Source organism: Thamnophis elegans, chromosome 5 (assembly GCF_009769535.1).
Source record: "Thamnophis elegans isolate rThaEle1 chromosome 5, rThaEle1.pri, whole genome shotgun sequence".
In the NCBI taxonomy this organism is placed as follows: Eukaryota; Metazoa; Chordata; class Lepidosauria; order Squamata; family Colubridae; genus Thamnophis; species Thamnophis elegans.
In genome coordinates, this window is record NC_045545.1 from 20,670,968 (window position 1) to 20,697,077 (window position 26,110).

Genomic DNA, 26,110 nt, shown 5'->3' on the forward strand with positions numbered 1-26,110 from the left:
ACCAAATTTTTAACAGATGCTATAAGCTTGAGACTGAACAAACTTCTGCAGGCAACCAGAAAATTGATACAAGCTCTTCTTAATAGCATCTAGAACAGTAAAATGTTTTGCAAAATGTCCACTGGAATGCTGCATCAGCCAGAACCCCACTTCCCATGACTCTAGACTTCCTCTATTTCTCCTTATGCAACCTCTGACACCACAGCATTTATTTTTCATGACCCAGAAGTCCTGCCTATGGGAAGTTCTGTTCTGTGAGATAAAATAGGTTGAGAACATTTGTTCTAGGGTTTCTAGTTTATAAGCTCCTGCAGTATGTATTTTTCTTCTTAGATTTTAAATTGCTCTCTTTTGGGGGGGGGGGCAGCTCGTCACCTAAAACATTCAAAGTGAAAAATATACTGGGGAAGGAGAAGTATGAATCTTAAGCAATCGGTTCTTAAGTATTTTGGCAGCTGATGCTTTCTATGTTTCACGCTGAGCATTTTCAAGGAGAACCACTAAATCTCAATATGGAGATAATCTCTCAATTTCTGAAAGACATTCTGACTTTCCTATTCTATATGAAAGGACTGAGTACACAAATTATTTCAGTAATAGCAAAAAAGAAAAAGGCAATAGAAGCAATTTTCTATTTATTTTATTTTTTCCCTATTTTTTATAATAGAATTGCATAATATAGCCTAGATAATAACCAGCAGCAGTATAGTAAGTAGCTATTTTCCTAATCTATTAAATACATTCCAGAGTTGGGGATTTTGGTGCAAGGGTGAGAAAATTTGCAAAAGGGCATACTTAAATACCTTAAGGAAATGATTCTAATTAAGAGTTTTAAATAATAAGTAGAAGAGGATAATAAAGGGAGACTGAATTGCCAAATTATTTGTAATCTAAAATAAATGCCAAATAAATTTCACTGAAGTATATGGAAACAACAGCTAGCATGTGCTATGTTATACAGAAATGTATTTAAAACCCAAAGGCTGAACCTATTCTAGATTACATCACACTTTATAATGAAAACAATGAGTGCTAGATTTGTGGTTACATTTTTTTTTCAATTTCAATGTTTTTAAATTTAGCGAAATGGAAAATCATCTGCCATTTTTCAAGTTTTCACAGTATGTATGAGTCAGGCTGATCCAGAAGAACACTCTCTTTTCATGGTGCAAAGTTCTTGTTTTTCCATCATGGCCTGCAACCTTATGGGAGAGAGCTGAGGTGGCGCAGTGGTTAAATGCAGCACTGCAGGCTACTTCAGCTGACTGCAGTTCAGCTGTTCAAATCTCACCGGCTTAGGATTGACTCAGCCTTCCATCCTTCTGAGGTGGGTAAAATGAGGACCCAGATTGTTGTTGGGGGCAATATGCTGACTCTAAACTGCTTAGAGAGGGCTGAAAGCCCTATGAAGCGGTATATAAGTCTAACTGCTATTGCTAACTGTCGTATTAATTCCAGAGAATTGTAAGGGAGAATTTTGGTCCTTCCCAGATGACAAAGGAACCTGATTATGTCCAAGATCCAGAAATCTTGCTTGAAATTAAACTAGCCGCTCTGAACAACCAGTGCAGCCCTACAGCCACGCATTTAGGTGAACTACTTACTTGAGGTTAACTGACCCTTCTCAGATTCATGATCAAGAAAAAACTCTAGAGAGGCTCCCCAGACAAGAGTTGCTTTCTGCACTACACTACACTCCAAAAGACACTGTGGTCTTTTCTGCTTTTAACTTCCCCCATATTTTTTTTCGGGGGGGGGGGGAGGAAGATGGTTGAAAAGCAGGTTCCTGGGGGCAAATATAAATCCTATTTCTCCACTATGACATCAACTCCAAGACTGGAAGGCAGAGTGGAATGTAACAATCTTTCTGCTCTTTTATGATGTTTGAGGAATAAAAATATGGCCACTGGCCAACTAATCAAGTCATCCCTAAACATGACCTGCCAACATGAAAGAACTGACTAAAGAAAAAGATCTAAGTCAAACTTAATTTATCTGACGAATGAAGCAAATATGCCCGTCCCAGGATAATGTTGCAAGAGGTTTAGTCTTCTGACATTTTGGACTCGTGGTGGAGCCCATCCTCAGGGAATTTCTCTCTACCAGAATATAGTTTATCTGTGACATGTTTTGTCTTTAGATTCCACCCCCCCCTTTCTGGCCATTTTATGTATACATAACAATCAAACAATATAATTCAGTTTAATTTTTAGTCTTTCCTGGATTTTCCCTGGTTATTTTCATGGATAGACTAACATGCATCTTGCAACTCAAAAATATATATCGTATATTCCTTCTCAGTAGTAGAAACTGAGTGAGATGACTTACTATGTCAGAACATTTGTGACACAAGTGAATTATTTCCTTAAAACGTTACCACATAAACAGAAGACAGAGCAAGTAGAATGTCAAGGCAATCTACCTTAAAAAGTGGGATTCTGTTTTCGTAATATGCAATTAGTGGCTCAGCTGTTTTGTAGTAAGCTTCGATGCATTTCATGATAGTTTCAATATTATCCTCAAGGCACTGGCATTTTTGCAAAAGGCGACTACTCATAGTCTTAGAAGAACAATCCATGCAGAGTACCAGAGAGGGCTCACCAATCTGAAAAAATGGAAAAAAGAAATGGCATCAGTTCTTCCACTTTTTTTAAACTGTTCCCTTTCTAATTAAATTAGTTCAGTATAATTTTCTTCCTTTACAGCAGGGCTGTCAAATTCACGGACCACAGGCCGAGTGCATCACATGCTGGCCACGCCCACACACAGTTTAGTGAAGGGGGGAAGTCCCGATATGTCATTTAACGCCGCCATGATGATGCGAGTTTGACACCCCTGCTTTTGGAGAATAAGAACAGAAATGATAGCCGAATACATGAGTTTGTACATAAGATTTAGACAGAATTATTGCCTGTGCTCTTACCTATATGTTTTTTTTTTAAGAAGAAGCAAGAAAACTATGTTCCAGGATGATTTATGCATGATTTCATGAACTCGTAAAATCATTACTTCTAATTTCATGTAGGCTTCATGATAAACTTACGTTGTAGGGTAAGCTAATACATGATGATGATGATGTTGATGATGATGATGATGATGATAATGGTAGAAATACAATCAAGGCCATAAATACCTGGGCAATACCAGTTATAAGATACACAGCTGGTATAGTTAACTGGACACAAGCTGATTTGGACATTTTGGACCGAAAAACCAGGAAACTAATGACAATGCACTACAGTTTACATCCACGTGGTGATACTGATAGACTATACCTGCCCTGAAAATCAGGTGGCAGAGGATTATTACAAGCGAAGCAAACAGTTGAAGAAGAAAAACATGCACTGGCTGATTATTTAAAAGAAAGTCAGGAACATCTATTAATCGAAGTAAAAAACAAAAATCTACTGAAGGCCCAACAGACAAAACAAGAATACAGAAAAGTTGTGATAAAATAAAAAATGGAGAGTTGGCAGAACAAAGCAATGCATGGCCAATTTCTGGAAAAAATAAAAGATAAAGTGGACAGTGAACAAACTTGGTTATGGTTAACAACAGGTACATTAAAGAAAGAAACAGAGTCACTAATCCTGGCTGCGCAAGAACAAGCTATCCGCACAAATACCATTAAGGCCAAAATCGAAAAATCCTCTGATGATGCCAAATGCAGACTTTGCAAAGAAGCTGATGAAACTGTTGATCACATACACAGCTGCTGTAAAAAAATTGTGCAGACTGATTATAAATTGCGACACAATTCAGTAGCACAAATGATCCATTGGAATTTGTGCAAAAATTATAATATTAAAACAGCAACAAACTGGTGGGAACATCAACCTGAAAAAGTCACCGAAAATCAGATGGTCAAGATCTTGTGGGATTTCTATATACAAACGGACAAAATACTGGCGCATAATACACCAGACATCACACTGGTTGAGAAAAATAAGGTCACAATCATAGACATCGCAATACCAGGTGATAGCAGGGTTGCCGAGAAGGAACATGAAAAAATCGCAAAATACCAGGACTTAAAAATTGAAATTCAACAACTATGGCACAAACCAGCAGTGGTAATTCCAGTGGTAATTGGCACACTGGGTGCTATTCCAAAAGCACTGGAATTACATTTAAAACAGTTAAAAATTGACAAAATCACCATCAGTCAAATGCAAAAAGCCGCACTGCTTGGATCTGCACGCATATTACGAAAATACGTTACGACGTCCTAGGCCCCTGGGTGGGCCCGACTAGTAACCAATGCCAAATCCGGCGAAACAACTGGCCGCTGTGATACAATTGTATAATAATAATATAGCTTTACCATCCTGTATTTATTTTATTAAACAATATTTATACGCATCTCTAGGTGTCACAAAAAAATATTTACACAGAAGTGTGGGATACATAAAAACATTGTGTGTCACCCCAAATGTCAGGTTGGAAATGTTGGAAATCTTTTAAAAGTGACATTATGAAACTACCATTTTTATAGGTTTGTTATGCCTCCAAGAATGACATATACACACAACAATTATAACTGAGAAAGTTTTTAAAGTGTCGCTTGTAAAGCTGATTCTGGTGGCTCTGATGGGATGGGATTATAAACTCCCTTTGTTTAATTGTTCAGATGAGGTTGTATTGATCCTTGAGTTATAGTTTTTAAAAAAATACCTATCTAGATTTTGTCTCTATACATAAGGAGACATTCACTTGTCTTCAGGTATGTTGTTATTAACAAATATCTTTGTTAAATAAAGGACATATAAAACTTTTTAGTATCATTAATTTAAACATGTACTGTATCTCCCCAAATTTGTAGGAATAGAGGAAGGGTTACGTAAAGACATGTACAATAAAATGTCATGATCTCAGTAGTTGGTTACCTCTTAAACTATGAGTTCACCTAATTAGCAGAACCAGATGTAAGTAGAGAGGAAAGGTTACGTTCAGACATGCGCAACAAGCCTCCATGATCTCAGTGACCGATTATCTCAACTGTTTATTAGAACCAGGTGGTACCAGGAACCTTTAGATATGTGAAGCCTCTACTCTGGCTGAGATGGTCTTAAATATTGACAAGGAAAATGTACCAATAAGATGCTGTTACTACCCCTGCTTTTGCTTTGCTTGTTAAAACTGTATAAAAGCCAAATAAACTCTGCCTAAAGCAGACAGATATTTTGGACACCAACTGCTGTGATGGATTTCTGAGACACAAATTTTATCTAGTCAAACAAACAAAAAAAAAGGTGGAAGGTAGGGAAAAAAAGATAAGTACTACAAGGTGATATTGGAGAGAACTTACTGCTGTTGATACAGAACACAAGGCGGCACCACTGCACCAGAAATTAAAACTACACGATGTATCCTAGTGAGGAGATTCTTTTACTGAAACACATGGATCTATTTTTGTTCTCCAGAGTTCCCGCAATGCAACTATGAACTGGAAAAAAAAACAACTAAAATGTTTGCAGCGTTACAGTGTCTGGGCTTAGAGAACGAATCATTGTTTCCCTATCATAAATAACAATATAAAATTAATGATTAATTTTATTAATTAATGATGCTAGGAGACATACAATGTTGGAAATATCAATTTTTCTGGTGAAATTCTTTCATTGCAATGAAGGATGTTGGGACAGTTTTGCTTTGTTTTATTCTTCTACCTCTTCAAGCAGTTTTTCTCTGTAGTATTGGGCATTGCCTTGTCTTTGTTAATTAATAAATTTAATCATTAATTTTATATTGTTATTTCAGATTGTGAAACAATGATTTGTTCTCTAAGCCCAGACACTGTAACGCTGCAAACATTTTAGTTGTTTTTTCAGTTCATAGTTGCAATGTGGAAACTCTGGAGAACAAAAGAAGAGAAGAGAAAATGGAAAGAAAAAAGATAAGGACAATGCCCAATACTAAAGAGAAAAACTGCTTGGAGAGCTAGAAAGAAAAATAATAATAAATTATCCCAATATCCTTCATTGCAATGCAAGAATTCTACCAGAAAAAAATGATATTTCCAACTCTTCTCTCAGTTCCAGTTAATAGGTGGTAGAAAATTTTACATTGCATTACAGTCCCAGGTTGGCTGACAATTTTACAGAAAATTTTACATTGCATTACAGTCCCAGGTTCGCTGACAACTTTCAGAAGTTAGACACAGAATTAGTTTGGGGAGGCAACTGTTTTATGTGACCTTTAATCATTCTCTTGTATTTCACAAATTGCAAATTAAATTTATGAAATACAAGAGTAGGATTTTATGTCGAAGATACCACAGTCACTTGCCACAGATGAAAAGGAGTTGCCAGATAATCTTTTGAGACTGTCCATAATATGCAGTTTGGTCTAAAAAGATGGCTATCTCCATGTATTTGAAGAATGGTTGCACATGAATTAAGGTTCAATTTTGTGTGCCTGGGAACAAGTCAGGCTCTTTAAGGCAACAAGGGCTTCTGCTAAGGCATGGCTTAGTGAAAAGGTCTCTGTGAATGAGCAGAAATGGCAACCACTGTGTAGAATAAAAGAATGGTGAGTATAGAGGAATTGTTCAAAGGTCTCCAGAGGAGAGAATAGAAGATGGCCCATTAGTGTTCTGAACAGAAGCTCTTCATGAAGACCCTGTAAAATAGCGGTCGCCAGTGAGTTTGAGTGCCAAGAGCCATTTGCTCTCATTTTGAAATCCTATGAAATGTATCCTCATAACTAGAGGCAATTTGTAGAAACAAATCCAGGCAATTATTATTCAGCCTGGAAAGAATTAAGGAGGACTTAAGGTAATCTTCCATTTCTTAAGGCTTTTCTCTGTACAAGACAAAAAGAACCATTTGAACCAGCTACTAGGATCAACATACATGGGGATTTTAAAAATAGATGTTTGAATGTCATTCTTTAAGTTGAACCTAATTTACAGTTTGTCTGATCCAAATGACAAAATCATTTGAGACCATCTGTCCATTTTGATTGTATTCACTTGAGATTCCATGTCAAAATTTATATGCACAGCAAGTCTATTTATATTTAGTAACAAATAAGTTTGAAGCTTAATCCCAAGAGACATTTTGATAGCTAAGCCTCAGTCATGGCAATAAAATTATACAAGGAAGTATAGTAGGCAAAGATTTAAAAAACATGTTAGAAATTGTCTAAATTACACATCCACTTATAGTTGAATGTTTTCCAGAAATGGAAATTAAATGGGTTCTTTTTTAAAAGCTCAAGGTGATTGTCTTGTTATAAAATATTATTTAAATCAATAGCTTATATTGTATCTGAACTTCAGTACAATGTGATATAAATTATAGTAATGTAGATTCCATAGGTGTTAGATATTAGTTCTAACTACAGTGGTTTAATCCTATTGGTCTATAAAAGGGCTGCTGTCAGACTCAACCTTCGATGGATTTTTCTCACTTGTTGTACTTAATAAAGAGCTGTGGTTACTGTTAAGCCTGTGTGTGCCTATCCATTATCCAATCCAACATTGGTGACGAGGATGGGTTTGGAAGGCAACTAGGCGAACCAAAAAGAGCATAGCAATCCAGCAAGTGCATCCAGTCCGGAGCTTAGCGCAGCTTCAAGCAGTCATTTTTGAGCGGCAGTTTCAAAACGCCCTCTGGACATTCTGGCATACTGCGAATTCTGAGACCTGGACCAGCTGATTCTGGACCGCATAATTTGCAACGTGCAGGACATTACCCTACAGAGGAGGTTACTTGCTAAATCTAACTTCACTCTACAGATTGCCTTGGACGAGGACAGGGCGTCCAAATCAGCCGCCAAATCTACTGAGACTCTGCAGCGCCAAAGGGTTCCACAAGATGTGCGAAAGAGTATATGCGTACATCGCGAGGCTGCAGAGCCCGAGAGCTCAGAAGGCAAGGAAGATGACAGCTGCCACATGTGCAGTAGCTGCGCCCAGCTGGCACACAAATTCAAATCGTGTCTCCCGTCTTGTGCTAGCTGTGGAGTAGACCATGCCAGATCAGCTTTCTGTTTCCGCGATGCAACCTGCCAGCGTTGCGAGCGAAAGGGGCACATCGCCAAGGTGTGCCGGAGCGAATTCCCTGCCACTGCCTTGCAGCCTAGAAGTGCACCAAGCTGCCAACAGAGGCCCAATCCAGGGACCTGGCAGAAGCCACCACAGTGCTCAGAGGGCGACAATAGAGTTACCTAGCATACATCAATCAGCCAAGTCTGCTCCAGGCGGCCAAAAAAGCTGAAGACACACTCCTCATCTAGGAGTCTCCATGTGAGATGGATATCGACACCGGGTCATCACTGACTATCATACCATGGTCTACCCTAAAGCAGGCTATCCCTAGCCTAAAGAAGCAGCATCTACTCATCTCTGACATCTGCCTACGCGATTACCAGGGAAACTGGGTCCCCATCATGGGCCAAGGCACCTTCCAGGTGAACTTCAAGCAGTTCAGTGGGAAACTCCCAGTGACAGTGGTCAGTGGCAACCTGCAGAGCCTCCTAGGGCTAGATTGGTTCCAAGCCCTGGGCCTAGAAGTGACTGGTATTCTGGAATTGTCAAGATGAAGTCTTTGGCTAGGAGTTACGTGTGGTAGCCTAACATGGACAGGGAGATCGAAGAATGGGTGGCCACTTGCACACTGTGCCAGGAGTCCAGACCAGCTCCCCCAGAGACGCCCGCTAAGGAGTGGGAGCGACCTCAAGCACCATGGTCTAGGGTGCACATTGACTTTGCTGGCCCAGTTCATGGCCAGACATTTCCCATAGTTGTGGACACCTACTCGAAATGGTTAGAGGTAGTCCTGATGACCTCCACTATGGCAGAAGCGGTCATCAAGGTGCTACAGAGACTTTTCTCCACGCATGGTCTGCCCAACATCTTGGTCTCTGACAACGGGCCCCAATTCACGGCCATGCAATTTGAGACCTTCCTAGCAGCTCAGGGAATCAGGCATGCCCTGGTCGCGTCATTCCATCAGGCCTCCAATGATCAGGCAGAGAGAATGGTGAGATTTGCAAAAGAGGCCCTCTCTAGGATGGGCCCGGGAGATTGGCAAATACGGGTTGACCACTATTTGTTAATTCAGCACATCACACCCATGCAACAACAGGGAGAAGCCCCTCCGAACTTCTCATGGGTCGCCAGCTAAGATCCCACTTAGACCAGCTACATCCTAATTATTCTGCCTCATCACCCCCAGACTCCACAAGCAAGATTCGAACATTTAGCGTAAGGGATTCGGTATACGCCCACAACTACGCAGGGGGAGCTCTGCGGATTCTTGCCACAGTGATAGGCATCACCGGCCCTCACTCTTACCTCTTAGAGCTCGAGGACGGTAGGAATTGGAGAAGGCATATTGACCAATTCCGTGGCCACCTCTCCAACTCCACTCTTAGACAACGAGAGGTAACTCCTGCACAAGTTAGCCAAAGCCCTACCCAAAAGGAGCAAACACTCACTTCTTCCACGGCCAGCTCAAGCCCGAGGTTACCAGGAAACTTATCTGGTTTTGTTGCAGCTCCGCAGCGGGCTCCGAGTGAACCAGCTCTAAAAGCTCCAGCCGTGGCCTGTGAAAGGTTCTAGGAGCTTCCACCAAACAGAGCTGTGGAGCAAACAGGTCCATCCGACCTGTCCAAGGAAACCCCTCCTACTGAACTGCGCAGGTCAGGCAGAGCTACTCAAAAGCCCGCCTACCTGCAAGTAGGATTGTTCCATCCAAGAGGGGAGGGGTTTTAGATATTAGTTCTAACTACAGTGATTTCCACCAAGGTCCTCTGTTCCAGCGAGAACAGAGGTTTAATCCTATTGGTCAACGGGTCTGACAGCTCCCTATAAAAGGGCTGCTGTCAGACTCAACCTTCGCTGGATTGTTCTCACTTGTTGTACTTAATAAAGAGCTGTGGTTACTGTTAAGCCTGTGTCTGCCTATCCATTACCCAATCCAACAATAGGTTTGATGAATGATCTTTATAATCTGTGATAATCTAAATATAATTTATTTTTGACCTAGCATTTTCTGCAAACTCTGCCAACTGTTGCTTATTAATAAAACATGCTTAAATAAACCATGGCTTGGCAGGATGCATGAACATCAACCAGTATGAAATCAATGCATAGATTTTCATTTAAAATGAAATTGCTTTGCTAGGTACATACACACACACACACACACACACACGCATACATATATATGCATATACTGCACACATACAAACACACACACACACACACACACACACACACCCTTTAGAAAACATCATATTTAAACAAATGAAAGACAATTAAGTGCAAGGCAAATGTGCTGTTAAATCAGTAGGAAATTAGGGTTTAGTATTAGGGTTCAATCTAAATGGAATTGCATTTCCTTTAAAGGGCAAATTCACAGAATGGAACTCTTTCTTGACCACTAGCTGTTTCTGGATTCAGTTGATTATCCTGATAAGAAATGCATTTTGCAAAACTGTGCTTAGAGTGTCATCTGTAACTGTTTCTGAATTCATCAGATATCACAAGGGTTATCCATATTACTATGATGCACTTTGTATGGGTCTGTCCATGAAGAGTGCTTGGAGTCCTTGATTAGGGCAAAGTACTGCAGCTAGGCTGCTAATAAAGTAAAGGGATCATGTCAGTATTGACAATTTACACTTGTCACTTACTGCTCAATTTAAAGTATTGATATTACCATTTAAAACCCTAAATGGCTCAGGATTTGAGGAACTACCTATTCCACTTGTTACAATCACAGACATTGATTCCTTAGGTAAATGAGGGAGGAGCCTAACCCAACCCAACCTTAACCCTACTCCTAACCCTATGATGTTCCTGAGTCACTGAAAGTTGTGCTCAGAAGTCACATTTAGCCCACATCCTTCTGCCATTAAGAAATGGGGAAAAAACCTTCCCTTTCCACCTAGGCCGTTTCACTTCCAAATACTTTAACTCTTGTTATGATCACATTGTTTGTTTGTTAGACTTAGATCCCATTGTTCAACTTAGTTGTTTTGGGTGTCCTGCGGGGATAATATAAGCTGAAATGGTGATGCTGTTCCAACTTATTAATTGCTCTCACGCTACCATTTATTCAGAGGGAATTAGAAATATGCTCTCTATTCCATCCCTCCTAGCAATTATCACTCCAGAACATCTCATGCACCCTTTTATAGAGAAGAGTAATATGCCAATATTTTAATAAGCAATCTGAAAGTGCAGTTACTGAAAGTGTGTGCAAATTAGAGATGTCATTTTCACCCAGTAACTTTGGCACTTCTGATGTTTCTAAGACAACAGATAACGTGTGGAAATTATGTTGCATTTTAAAATTGTTTCTGCATTAGGGGCATTTTTAAACTCGTTCTTTGTATAGTTCAAGTGCACTTCACCTTTCCACATATTGCATCAAATGCAGAAATGCAGCAAATGCAGCTTTTTATGTCCTGCAAGTTGACAACAATCTAACTAAGTAATATTTGTTGATTATGAAGTTCATGGAAAAAGTCAGACTTTCAGTAGACAACACTGGACAGGAACAAACAGAATTAGAGCAGGAAAATGTCTTATAATGAGGGAGATTATCCGTCTGATTCAGTCTTGCCGACATTACTTGGCAATAGATTAAGATTTCAAACAAACATTTTTAGGGTTCCCTGAAGAAGGAAAGGACATCTTGCATTAAAGCAACTGCTCAGTTCTTCCTTTTGCATGATATGATTGCTCACCTCATTCTCAAACAGTTCTCCATGTTGAATCTCTTGGGGATAGCCATCAATCAAGAATCCTTTGGAGTTTTCCATATTGGCAAGTATAGCTTCTTTTAAGAGCTCCGTGACAATATCCTTAATTGAAGAATGCAAAGTAGTTTGGTTTAACATCTGTTCTGAAAGCTGAAGTGCCTTAGAATGAGACATAACCTAATATGTTCTTATTCCAAGTATCTTGTGCACTCATGTGCATGTACCATTTTACCATATTTACCTATTGAAGGCGCTCCAAAATTCCTATCATTACTGACTCTTAACCTAGAAACTTTACAACTAGGAAAACGCTAGAAAATGGAGGGGGGGGGGAGGCAGTGCTCCCTTGAGAGCTAATTATTTTAAGTACTGGAGCACATTACTAAGCATATCTCTTGCAAATATATTCAATTGAAGGAGTCTTTTAAAAAATGTCTCAATGAGAGCAGCAAAGATGTCTATGTTGTTGTGCTTCACTTACTACCTTGCTTTCTTTAAAACACAACAGGTATTTTGACTTAATACATATTGCTCTTCAAACAAATTTCTGGAGAAAGAACCTACGGTATTTTTCAGAGTATAAGATGCACCGGAGTATAAGACGCACCAAGATTTTGAAGAGGCAAATTAAAAAAAAAAGTTTTTGCACTCTGCAGACCTCCCAAAAATGGCCCATTTTTCGTGAAAATGGGCTCATTTTTTGTCAAAAAAAGGGCATGCATAGACTTTAGGAGGCTTGTAGTGCTCCTGGGGGCTGGGGAAAGGGCAAAAATGAGCAAAAAACCACCCGCTTTTGTGAAAATGGGGCCGTTTTTCATCAAAAAAGGGCATGCATAGCCTTTAGGAGGTTTATAGAGTGCTTCTAGGGGTTGGAGGGGGGCAAAAACAAGCAAAAAAGTCCATTTTCACTCATTTTTGCCCTCCCCAGTCCCCAGGAGCACTCTGGAAGCCTCCTAAAGGCTATGCAAAGCCATTTTTGCAAATGGGGCAGAGTTTCGGGAGGCAAAAAAATGCTGTATTCAATGTATAAGACGCACCCAGATTTTCACCCTCTTTTTTGAGGGAAAAAGGTGCGTTTTATACTCCAAAAATATGGTACCTAGTTTTTATATTATCCAATCAACCTTCTTCCTTCTCTCCTCCCACACACATACCCATTGTAGAGATTACATTCACTTTGGAATCACATCTTACCCCTGATATAAATTCACCACTCTCGGTTATATTTCTGATGTTCTTACTCCTTCCAGATGCTGTCTCATTTTGAATCAGATCTTCTACGGACAGATGCATGAATCCATATGTTTGTGCTAATTTCTCACACTGGGTTGCTTTGCCAGAGCCTGGGCCACCTTTATAAGTAAATATAAATTCTCAAATTAGAGAGAGAATAACTGACTCATCATAGACAAAAATTATCATAGGAGTATACCAGTTAAACATCACAGAAGCATATCAATTAAATGGTGGTAGGAGTGGGTAATAAAGGCCTCTTCTAGATTCAGAAGTGCAGAATCCATAATGAAGTCTCTTTCGTTTCTAAACTATTATTATATCAATGCTTTTTCACATACAACTGCTCAATCATTGACTGAGATTAGAGGCCATGAAAATTGAAGATAGATGATTGATTGATAGATAGATAGATATAAATATAGCTTTTAAAATGGAAATATTGCCCATCTATTCTTATCTGCAGATTTTTAAGGGTACTCATTCAAAATTCCCAAACAAACTGCAATTACTTATCAACTACTCATGTAATAAAAAGGCGGGAGAAGAAAGAGAATGATCAATTTCCTATACGAAAATTCTTCTTCCGACCTAATCCAAACTTAACTGAAAATGAAGTTAGAAAACAAAATTTACAAATGTTTTTTTACAAATTTATTACCATCAATCCAAATTACTATTCTATATGGAATACAGATTTCAACCATAATTGAGCCCAACATTTCTGTTGCTAAACAAGACAGTTGTTAAGTGAGTTATGTCCCATTTTATGACTTCTATTACGACAGTTGTTAAGTGAATCACTGCAGCTATTAAGTTAGTTAAGTGGATCTGGGCTTCCCATTGACTTTGCTTGTCAGAACGTTGCAAAATCACATGACCCCAGGACACTGCAGCCATCATAAATAGGGAACAGTACTAAGCAACCGAATTTTGATTATGTCTCCATGGGGATGATGCAACAGTCATACGTGTGAAAAACAGACACATCACTTTCTTCAATGGCAGTGTTAACTTTGAACGGACACTAAATGAATGATCGTAAGTTGAGATGATTACCCATATTTATTTATCCATCCATTCATCCATCCATTCATTTTTAAACCACCCAACTCTCTCTGTGATTTACAAGAGATCACGCCTAAAGACTACAATGAAGTATGGACATGATGGCTCACCCATCAAAGACTCTCAGACAGAGAGCTGACAGCCTGGGTACGAGACCTGTGCTCCACATAATGGGATGAACTCTCATTATTTGCCCCAGCATCTTCCCACCTAGCAGTTTGAAACCACGCAAATGCAAATAAATTAATCAGTACCTTTGACTTACAGTCATGGTGGCCACATGACTACGGAAATTGTCTTCAAACAAAGCTGGTTCCCTCAGCCAAGAAATTGGAGATGAACACTGTGCCCAAGAGTCAGATATGACTGACAAGGAATCCTTTATCTTTTTACAACTAAAATGATACCATTCAGAAACTTTATAGCCTGAAAATAACAAGCTAGAGAATGTTTCATCCACCACATGAATCAGACCACTGGTAAGTACCTGAGCTGAAAGTTTTTTTTCCCCAAATTCTTTTAGGGAAGATATAAGCTGTGGTGATACAGGGATTCTACCAAATCATTTTCAATTTATAAGTAATATATTTTAGGATACACTTGGGCAGAGACTTTCTGAGTTGTTGTTTTTTTCATAGCCTCTCAGCACCCTGGAGATAAGCAGGGTTTCTCTTTGATAAAGGTGGAATCTGCAGCTATGAATTATTTACACAACAGTTGCTGGAAGCCTTAACAGTCGTACAACCAACTCTTACAGACACAGCACTACAGAAACAAGAAGAATCCTTGCATGGATGTCACCAAACCTTTGAAGTTTAAATTTTATTCACTAAATTAAATATTAATGTCTGACATCTAAGCCTACCAAATCATTTTAGGAAAATTGTTAATTAGTAATTAATAATAGCAACTGAAAACTATTAGGACTTTGTCTAACATCCAAATAGAAAATGCAAATTTGTAACATTTAAATGTGTTCTAATCAATATTATACAACTGGTATGTCCAATCTGTGACCCATAAACTGCATGCAGCCCTGGAGAGCTAGTAATATGGCCCCACAAGATTGTAAACTTCTAATATTATGTGATATGTGTACACACACACACATACACACACAACATACATGCATGCATGCATGCATACATACATACATACATACATACATACATACCAGAGGTGGGTTCCTACCAGTTCGCACCTATTCGGTAGAACCAGGTTCGTCAAATCTACCGAACCGGTTAGAAGAGGTTCCACCAGTGGACCCGGAAAGCAGGCCACACCTACAGAAGAGGTTCCAAATTTTTTTGAAACCCACCACTGGTCCTTGGATATGATTATTCTACACTATCATGCTCATATTTATAAAACTCAGTGCCTCTGTGAAAGGTAAGGGTGACTACTGTGTTTGTGGTGCAATCAGAACATTGTGTGTATTGAAGTTGTTTTAACGCAAACCAAAGATGCCTTTTAAAAAACAAGTTTACAACATATTCTTATGCATGCCAGTGCTGTGTGTGAGGTAATTTAAGGTGGTTCTGACAAGTGTCGTCGGCATCTTCATATCCGGTCACATGGGCAGCAAGCCACTCTCATCTGGTCACATGGGCGGCAAGCCACTCCCACAAAGGGGGTCACACCCACAGAGTAGGTTCGAACAATTTTTGAAACCCACCACTGATACATACATACTGTAAATTAACTATATGATATATATTTATATACTGCTCAAGACTGCTCTCCACTCAATGCAGTCGAGGCAAGCCAAAATGTTGGATACTCATATGATACAAAGAATTAAATTGGACATTTTCTCAGAAGAAGAAAATAATTAAACAGAAAAAAGTGTAGGGAATTATTGAGAAGTGTTAAGAGAAATGCAATAGTACAGAGCAGGGTCTCCCAACCTTAGCTAGTTAAAGATGTATAGACTTCAGTGGTGGGTTTCAAAAATTGTTCGAACCTACTCTGTGGGTGTGGCCTCCTTTGTGGGAGTGGCTTGCCGCCCATGTGACTGGTGGGAGTGGCTTGCCGCCCATGTGACCGGATATGAAGATGCCGACAACACTTGTCAGAACCATCTTAAATTACCTCACACACAGCATTGGCATGCATAAGAATATGATGTAAACTTGTTTTTTAAAAGGCATCTTTGGTTTGTGTTAAAACAACTTCAACACACGCAATGTTCTGATTGCACCACAAACACAGTAGTCATCCTTACCTTTCACAGAGGCACTGAGTTTTATAAATATGAGCATGATAGTGTAGAATAATCATATCCAAGGACCAGTGGTGGGTTTCAAAAAAATTTGGAACCTCTTCTGTAGGTGTGGCCTGCTTTCTGGGTCCACTGGTGGAACCTCTTCTAACTGGTAGATTTGACGAACCGGTTCTACCGAATAGGGTAGGAACCCACCTCTGGACTTCAACTTCCAGAACTTCCATTCTGGCTGGGGAATTATGGGAGTTAAAGCCTACAGATCTTAATGGGATCAAGTTTGAGACTCTGGTGAAGAGCAAGTGTTGGCACTTGTAGACCAATAAGGCACCTCCTAAAATAGTTACAAGCTCCCCAAATTCCAAAGAGAGGGTTTTTTAAAAAAAAATTGCCAAATTTTAAGGAGATATACGTAGGTATGTCACTTCATGAGGATTCTTCATGAAATTCAGAGTGGATTGTTTATTTCTTTTTGAATTCAATTTATCTCCTAGGTTCCTAAAGAAGCAATTTTCTCAATCTGTTGCTCATGGCCTCTCTGTGAACTAGTGAAGAGATTGTTTTCTTAACTGATAACAAAGATATGTCCAGGTGATTAGAATGTGAAACTCTGGTTCTAAACTTATTAGTACAAATGAGTTCCTCCTTCCATATGTAAAGCTTTTCATCTTAATTAGTTGAGAGATCTTTCAGGTCAAAGTCAGAATAGGAGGAAAACTAATTATTTTTTTTTACTGTTTAAACTTCCTTTCAAGAGACAAATCAACAATGCAGGCATATCTTTTCTCTAGGTTGTATCAAATAGTGCCATTCTATCCAAAAGTGCTGTTATTAATGCTCCCTGTAATATTCCAGTAAAATTGCAATATTAAACAACACAAGCTGAAATTTTGTAGTTAAAAGCTTTACTGAAATCCATCAGGATCCAGTTCCAAATATGCACAAATAGGATCAGAGGACACATAAGCAGAAAAGGGATTATTCTACAAACAAAATTGTCCTTCCACAATACTTATGTAACAGGATATCTGAAATTCTGTATTATTATTACAGTTTGTCGCATGGTCAGCCACATGACTAGACTGGATTGGGCATTTTTTTTTGTCCACCTATTGAGTCCTATTGGAAGGAATGACAGAACTTGGGGGGGGATGGGAGTTCAAAGAGGGATCAGCCTAGATTCTCCACATAGCCACAACGGAGCTAAGGCCAATCCCTCTTGAATTCTGTTGACCCTTACCTAACTATTCTTAACTAACTTAGTTGATGATAGTTAGGTAAGGGTCAACAGAATTCAAGAGGGATTGGGCTTAGCTTCCTTCTGTTAGTTGAGAATATTCCTGTGCACAGGTGTGAGTAGCAATAAATCACTTTAATTTAACCTTCATGTGTGGATCTGATCTTTCACACACTGTCAATTACAAAATTACATCTTAACAACTACCACATTGATATCATTATAAACAGTCTTCTCATAACAACTTTCCACATTATGGATCACTTGCAAACAAGAGAGAATTTCTCTACTATTGAATGTTTCTGACAGGTCTCGATTATGTCACATGTATCCAAGCAAGTTGGAAATTCCATGAACAGTTTGGAAAATTCACATTAGTATATATAGAGGGGTGAGCTTCAAAAAATTTAGCAAGGGGTTCTCTGCCCGGTTGCTGGTTAGGCCTGGCTAAGGTGGACGTGGCCTAATTAGCCTCCTGCACCACAGCGGGGGGACATTTTTGCCCACCGCAGGCTCCGGAGGCTTTCCTCAAGCCTCCGGCAGGGCAAAAATAGCCTGCCCAGGCTCTGGGGGCCCTCTGAAATCCAGAAACAGGCCTGTTTCTGGACTTCCTGAACATCCAAAAGGCCCATTTTTCGCCCTCCCCAAGCCTCCATGCGCACCTTGCACTTACTTGCCTCAAAAACGGGCTGTGTTGGCATTTGGGGGAGGGGTGGGTGGGGCTAGCCAGGTGTAGAATTTGGGGGTTCTCCAAACTGCATAAAATCTTAGCTAGAGATTCTCCCGAGCCCCTGCGAACCCCCAGCAGCCACCCCAATATATACACGAAGAGATGAGTGAATTTTGTAGATATCTAAAATAGAAACCACTATTTACAAAGACTGTGGTGGAACTTCATGGCCTTGACTTATATGAGACCAACAAGCAAATGTGTTTCCTGTAAAAACCATAGTAAGCTGATGCCTTGGTGGCTTTCGGTCAGACCCCCAAAATCAAGAAAGACATGGAGAGGAGAGTTACTTCTGAGAAATTTCCTTTACTTTTCCTCACCTATAGATAGAAATATTTCCAAACTAAATGGCCAAGTGTGATTGGACACACCCAAGTGCCTACAGATAATCCTTGACTTACAATCATTCATTTCATGCCTGTTTAAACTTACAATAGCACTGAAAAAAGTGACATATGACCGTTTTTCACATATGACCATTGCACCATCCCCATAGGTATGTGATCAAAATTCAGACACTTGGCAACTGATTCAAATTTCTGGTGGTTTGCTGTGTTCCGGGGTCATATAATCCCCTTTTGTGACCTTCTGACAAGCAAAATCAATAAGGAAGCCAGATTTACTTAACAATCGTGTTACTAACTAAACAACTACAGTGATTCACTTAACAACTGTGACAAGAAAAGTTGTAAAATTGAGCAAAATTCCTTTAATAGCTGCCTCACTTAGCACCGGAAATTTTAGGCTCAATTATGGTTGTAAGTCAAGGACTACCTGTATTTGCATCATGAAAGATATATTCTGAGAAATGCTAGGGAAGAATCATCTTAATTCTCTCCCAACCAAATTATCTAAGTTTTGCTACCTTCTTGGTCCTCTGAAATCTAACTTCTTCTTCCTGGGAATACAACTACATTGTACCACATTTTCACTGGCCTGCAAGAGAGCTTTTGTCAGGGGAATTGCCCCTGAATGATGGATCCAAGTTGGTGCTTTTCCAGATCAAAGAAGATATTGTCAAGATCATCCACTTGACTTCGGACAGGCATTAGTCTTGAGTAGGCAGGGAAAACTACTGTTTTTACGGTCAGTTTATGACTGAAGTGGCTGAGTTTGGGATTACATCAAGCTCACATTCCCAAAGCATCCTTTACAAATTTTAAGATTGATTTATATCGTAAATTACCTTTTTTGGATTGTTTTGCTTTTTTTGCATATTGGGGAGATTGCGTCTTTGTACTGGCAAAAAGTTTACTGTATACATCTGGTCAGTTTCCACCTCCTTCAAAGATGCTGGTATACATTTGTTTTGAAAACATTTTAAAATATTTGATTTTTTTGTGGATTATGCAGCAAAACAGTATGGATTGTATAGTTTTTGGAAAGTTAATTATGGAATAGGGGCCAGAGGGATTTAGAATTATAGTTATTTAGTTATTATATATTTTACTTATTAGTTATTTATATATTTTAATTAGAATTATTTAGAAAATATTTTCTCAGGAAAAAATAGAGAATACAATACAATACAATAGCAGAGTTGGAAGGGACCTTGCAGGTCTTCTAGTCCAACCCCCTGCCTAGGCAGGAAACTCTACACTATTTCAGACAGATGGCTATCCAATATCTTCTTAAAGACTTCCAGTATTGGGGCTTTCACAACTTCTGGAGGCAAGCTGTTCCACTGCTTGATTGTTCTAACTGTCAGGAAATTTCTCCTCAGTTGTAAGTCACTTATCTCCTTGATTAGTTTCCACCCATTGCTTCTTGTTCTGCTCTCGGGTGCTTTGGAGAATAGTTTGACTCCCTCTTCTTTGTGGCAACCCCTGAGATATTAGAACACTGCTATCATGTCTCCCCTAGTCCTTCTTTCTCTTAAACTAAACATACCCAGTTCCTGCAACCGTTCTTCATATGTTTTAGTCTCCAGTCCCCTAATTATCTTTGTTGTTCTTCTGTGCACTCTTTCTAGAGTCTCTACATCTTTTCTACATCGTGGCGACCAAAACTGAAGGCAGTATTCCAAGTGTGGCCTTACCAAGGCATTATAAAGTGGTATTAACACTTCACGTGATCTTGATTCTATCCCTCCGTTTATGCAGCTTAGAATTGTGCTGGCTTTTTTGGCAGGTGCTGCACACCGCTGGCTCATATTTAAATGGTTGTCCACTATGATTCCAAGACCTCTCTCACTATTACTATAGATTATTTCCCTTTATTTTATGATAAGAAAACCTCGATCCCAAAGATAAAGAAAATAGAGTAGAAATCCTTACGATAAACCCTTGAATATCTTTCAGTGAGGTTTTTCAACAGAATGGATAAACAGGTTTGCTAACATTGTCAGAACAAAGTTTTTCTAATAAAGTTGTAAGCAATAAATATGCTAGAATGAATACCCCTGAAATTAATTTGAAGGGAAATTTAAATATAATACAAATAAATCTGAGGGGATGACTCATTCCCTAAAGGAGATGAACAAATATTAAATCAGGAAATTGATTTGGAGGGGTTTTTTTCTCTTCTGAATATTTAAAACAGCTCTGCTAAGATTTAGAAGGGCTTTTTTAAAAGTGACAAACACATGGATAAATTTTACATTGATAAAAAGAAATCCATTAACCTTCTGAAGGATTTTTGCTTTGAAATGCAGATGAGTGGAAAAGTGCTTCTGAGACATTTTTAACAGGTTTAAGAATAATCTTAATTTTTAAATTAAATTTATTTTTGGTTTTTTCAACCAGGCTTAAAAGAAAAAAAAATAGTGAATTTGGTTACTCTTAGTAGTGTCTTGCTGACAGAGAATGATTGATGTAGCTGTTGGACCTTGCTTTCCTTATCTAAGAGACGAATACTGGGGAGAATTCATTTATTTAGAGACAGCAATAAACTATTAAAATTATTTTACCTTCTGGAATAAAGGGGGAAGTTACTTTTTTTCCCCTTCTCCCTTTTTTCTGTTTTACCCCAATTCTTTCTATAAATGTTATTTGTAGCTTTTGTTGATTTCATTGATTTTTATTCTCTTCATTTATAATGTTTAATAAAGTTATTTGGGGGAAAAACAAGGGTGTGTGTTGCTGTTGTCAATCTGATCCTGAATTTGGATTCTTTCAACTCTTTAGAAACTAATTTGTTTGCACTTAACTCATAACAGTCACATCAAATTGAATTTTTATTATGGTGATAGACCATTATAGAAAGAATAAAATGCAAATAGTAATTTTAAAACTAAAAATACCTTGCAATAGTAAAACCTCTAAGAATTCCTAAAGCCTAGACAATAAACACTTTCAAAATAGGCTGAAAAAATATTTATTGCCTCGGCATGAAAAAAAAAATTGAGATATATTCTTGATGTTGATATATTTTCTTAAACAGTAAGGAAAGTTCAGTTTAGATTAGTATCCTATCCAAATTCTTGACAGCAAACACTGGTTAACAATACATTAAAACTTACATTCCATTTTTTTTAAAGGAAAATTAATTTTCTTTCTTTCTCCTGTACCAGCAGCACTGTTACACCAATATAATTTCCTAGTGGATCACATAATACCATTTGCCTTGATTCCTCCTTTGGTTCCTCCTTATTGCTAGGGACACTTGGACAACGGCTACCTGACAGGCCTTCATAGTGTACTACTCTACTTTTTTGCCCAAACCTCTTTTGTCTTCACTCTTTGGGCCTTCAATTAGGACTTGAACTGGCTTTGATTTAGTGTGAATTATTTTTCTGTCTCTTACTCTTTTGAATTAAGACCTTCTGTAATGTTACTACTATATACTTTTCAACCTATTTCCCTGAATAAGAGGAATTGCAGCAACATGAAAAAGTAGATGTGGATTCAGAATTCTATACCTATTTGTTAAAAATAGACAGGATAGGGAAAGGAGAACTGCATGAATGTTTTCCCTCCATCACTCTATTCATTTTTTATCACCCTTACAGAAACTGCTTTTTCTGACTGGGGAATAAAGGCAAATTCAGAGACTATATATTCCAATGTGTGTTTTTTTAAAAACCCAAGTCATATTTCAAAACATATGCTGCAATCAATAAAGTAAATACAAAGACATGGTCCTGGAAGATATCTCTGTGGTGGAAACAGGGACAGCTTTCACATAACCCCATTAACCAAATAAAATTCTATTTATTCACCATCCAACTGCCCTTTTCATATGACTAAGAAGAAGCTATCTGTGCAAAAAAAAAAAAAAAATCCAGTTCCCTATTATCATTTGACATTATTTTTCTTTCTAACCACCAGTCCTTGAATTTAAGACTAAATAAGCATAAACGCCTTGAGGATAGATTTATGCAGCTAAAAAAAGTAAAGAAGTATTAACAAATCCTATGCTGTGCAAAAGCTTTGTCTTGGCATTTTTGTAATCTAGATAATTACATTTACAGAGACTTCCCCCCTCCCCCCCACATTTGTTTAGAAAGTATGATGGAGAAAATTATCTTTATGCTAAAAAAGTAAATACAATGGTGTCCAAAAATAACATTTCCAACTAGTATTGTATTCTGCTCACATTTCTCGGCTTGGATGCAAAGTTTAGATGAGTAGGGCTTTCACTTAAGAGTTAAAGTGATGCTATCTTTTACCTGAATTTTCTTACATAGTTCTAAAATTTCTGGCTCTCACACTCACTGAACTGGAAAGATGGAATTAATTACAAAAGTTAATTTTCATTTTGTACACTCATCTGGTATCTTCCTTTGCGAATGTGACTTTATTACTATTACAACCATTTTATTTAGGGATGAGGACAAAGCACCAACATTTTTCCCTTTGATACAGTGCCTTTTTTACATATAAAACAGAGACAGGAAGAGTATTAGATATCTTTTCCATCTTGAGTTATTTATTAAAAAAACAATAAAGGAGTGATATAAATAAAAGATAACAAAATAAACTACATTAATGGAGCACTGAATCTCCATGTTTTCCACTGTACTAGGTGGGGGTGGGTTCCGGCAGTCACTACTGCTGGTTTGCTTGTGGGCACACCGCACACGCGCAGTTGATGTGTGCGCATGCACAATGCAATAAAAATTGCTTTGTACATGCACAGAAGCAAAAAAAAAGATGGCGGTACCTATGGCACCACCGGGAGAACTGGTTCGGGGGCGTGGCAGGCCTGCGTCACTGTTGCTTCCAGCGACTCATGCCACCAAACCACTACCTGTTCAGCAGAACCGGGCCGAACTGGTAGGAACCACCACTGGTGCTAGGTATTGTGAGGTATTGTCATTTATAGACTATTTTTTAAAGCACAGCTGTTGCCTCTGAGTCATTATTGACTGTTTCAGTTCCTGATCTTTTAAGAATTGGAAAAGCAGCAGCAGAAAGAAGGGAACATTTTCTGAACAGACTTGTGCAACCTGTTCTTTCAAATGAACCACTTCAGGTTTTAAACAAAGACCTTTCCAAATACTCTGCTGGTTATTTCCAAAGCATCATGAAAGCCTCTCGGAAATGACGTGGAAAAAATTTTCTTTGCATTCGGTAGACTAGATTAATTTCTCTGGAGAATTATAAAATCATGATGTTTCAAGCACAGCTGTATAGGAAAGGGGGAGATCTTATGTCATGTTTATTTAAAAAAAAACCTCCAATCCTGGGGCTATCTCTGATGCCATTTATTTAAGAAGTTAACTTATTAAACTTAATGCAATATTCCTATCAAAGGAATTGTTATTTTTCCCCAGGATTGTGCAGAAGTTGGAAAGCATCTGGGCTATTTTAGTAAAAGAAGATGAGGTCTGAAGCACTTGTTCCAATCCTCTCTGAAGTATGCACAGCCCTATTCTCTGTACCCTTCCAGCAAATTATTGTAGCAAAACACAAGATCCATGTATCCATTGGGGATCTGGTTGATTGGGAAGATATTCCGTCTGAGATATTGGGAAAAACATACTGGCTATCTTGTGCAAAAACACACAGATACCAGTTTCCTAGTATCATTTGACATTATTTCTCTATCCGCCAGTCCTTGAATTTAAGACTAAAGGTAAAGGTTTCCCTCACACATATGTGCTAGTCATTCCTGACTCTAGGGGGCGGTGTTCATATCTGTTTCAAAGCCGAAGAGCCAGCGCTGTCCAAAGACCTTTCCGTGGTCATGTGGCCGGCATGACTAAATGCCGAAGGCATACGGAACACTGTTACCTTTCTACCAAAGATGGTTCCTATTTTTCTACTTGCAATTTTACATGCTTTCGAATGGCTAGGTTGGCAGAAACTGGGACAAGTAACAGGAGCTCACTCTGTTACGCAGCGCTAGGGATTTGAACTGCTGAACTGCTGACCTTCTGATTGACAAGCTCAGCATCTTAGCCACTGAGTCTCTGCGCCCCTTTAAGACTAAATGGGCATAAATTCTTTCAGCGTAGATTTATGCAGCTGAAAAGCTAGGTTGTTTTTTTTATAAACAACTTTCTCTAATTCAGCCTCAACCCAATGATGTCACAATCATTACTTTGTTTTCTGTGGCTCCTCACTTGCTTCTCTGTCACTAATCCCACCCTTTAGTGGTAAAGAAATCAGATAAACCAAGTGTTTCTCCATTACTGAATATGAGCAATTCCAGGGACAACATCAAAGCACAGGGGGATCTGCACATGGGTCCAAAGGCTGACCACTTTTGATTTAAGCAGCTGGAAAAGAACACCTTCATGGATCCTTCAGAGGACAGTAAGCAAGGACCAGCTTTTGGCAATGTGTTTCTTTTTTGCATCTGCATTTATCAGGCAGTTGCCAGCAGAAGATGAACAATGGAGGGAAATATTCAGTGTCATACAAAAGAGGGAAAACCTATCCAGGCTGGTCTGTCTGTGATATATTGCCAGAATCAGATATTTCCTTGCTTACAGAAGATCAGGAAAATTATCAGAGGGTTTGGTTTGTTCCATTGTGGATCAACATTATTTTGTGCATGTCCTTCTATAGCAGTGTTTTTCAACCTTGGCAACTTTTAAGTCCTGTGGACTTCAACTCTCAGAATCCCTCAGCCAGCATAGCTGGGGGATTCTGAGGGCCCCATCTCCCCAAAAAACTGCCTTTAACAGGATCCAAGTGGTGGTACATCTTCTCTGCTGTGGACCCTGCCATCTGGAACATTATTCTTTCAGAAGGTCTTCTCACCAGGGGCAACATATAAGGTAGCTGTATGAGATTAAAGAGATGTTCCCCTACTTCCTTGGGTTTATCGGTTTATTCATTTTTGATTGTTATAGATCAGGGGTATGAAACTGGCAGCCCATGGGATGGATGTGTCACACGCAGGCCAGGCCCACTCCAGCTCCATGAAAGGGGGAAATGTTGCAAAATGTCACATGACGGCAACATGACGCTGTGAGTTTGACAGCCATGTTATAGATTGATATGGAGTTTTGAACTGTTGTGCTGTAAATCTCCCAGTCACATGTTTGTGAGTTGGGTAGTTATATACCGTATTTTTCAGAGTATAAGATGCTCCGAAGTATAAGACGCACCTAGCGTTTGGGGAGATAAAGGGAAAAAAATCTGCCCCTGTCTCTCAGCAATTTGCCTCCTTGCAACAAACAGCACAGTTGATATACACTATTTGTGGTGTTACATTTCAGACTATATTTGTACAGATGATGTTAAAATTGATGTGACTTTCTGGAAGTATAGTTATTCTCTGCTATTTAAAAGAAGATACAATAGAATTGGACCTCTTCAGATCAAGCATTTATTTTAAAAAGCTTCTTCATTTTGTTAGGTTGTCTAGAACAATAATAAAGCTGTCTTTAAAAAATAAGTCTAATAATTTGAACATTCTATAGGCATTTATAGTTATTTACTTACCTCCTTGCAGCAAACAGCAAACAGCCTGATTAGCACAAGAAAAAAAAATCTGCCTCTGTCTCCCA

General features: G+C 38.7%; 1 protein-coding gene across 1 annotated transcript in view; it reads right to left on the reverse strand.

Annotated features, from left to right (window-relative positions):
• AK5 (adenylate kinase 5) overlaps positions 1 to 26,110 on the reverse strand; it is a 131,435-nt gene that overhangs the window by 3,295 nt on the left and 102,030 nt on the right. Inside the window, exons 11-13 of the mRNA XM_032219099.1 lie at positions 12,913 to 13,070; positions 11,704 to 11,820; positions 2,423 to 2,605 (exon numbers count right to left, since the gene is read on the reverse strand). Of these exons, the coding sequence (XP_032074990.1) occupies positions 2,423 to 2,605; positions 11,704 to 11,820; positions 12,913 to 13,070 (458 nt within the window). The remainder of the gene's footprint in view (positions 1 to 2,422; positions 2,606 to 11,703; positions 11,821 to 12,912; positions 13,071 to 26,110) is intronic.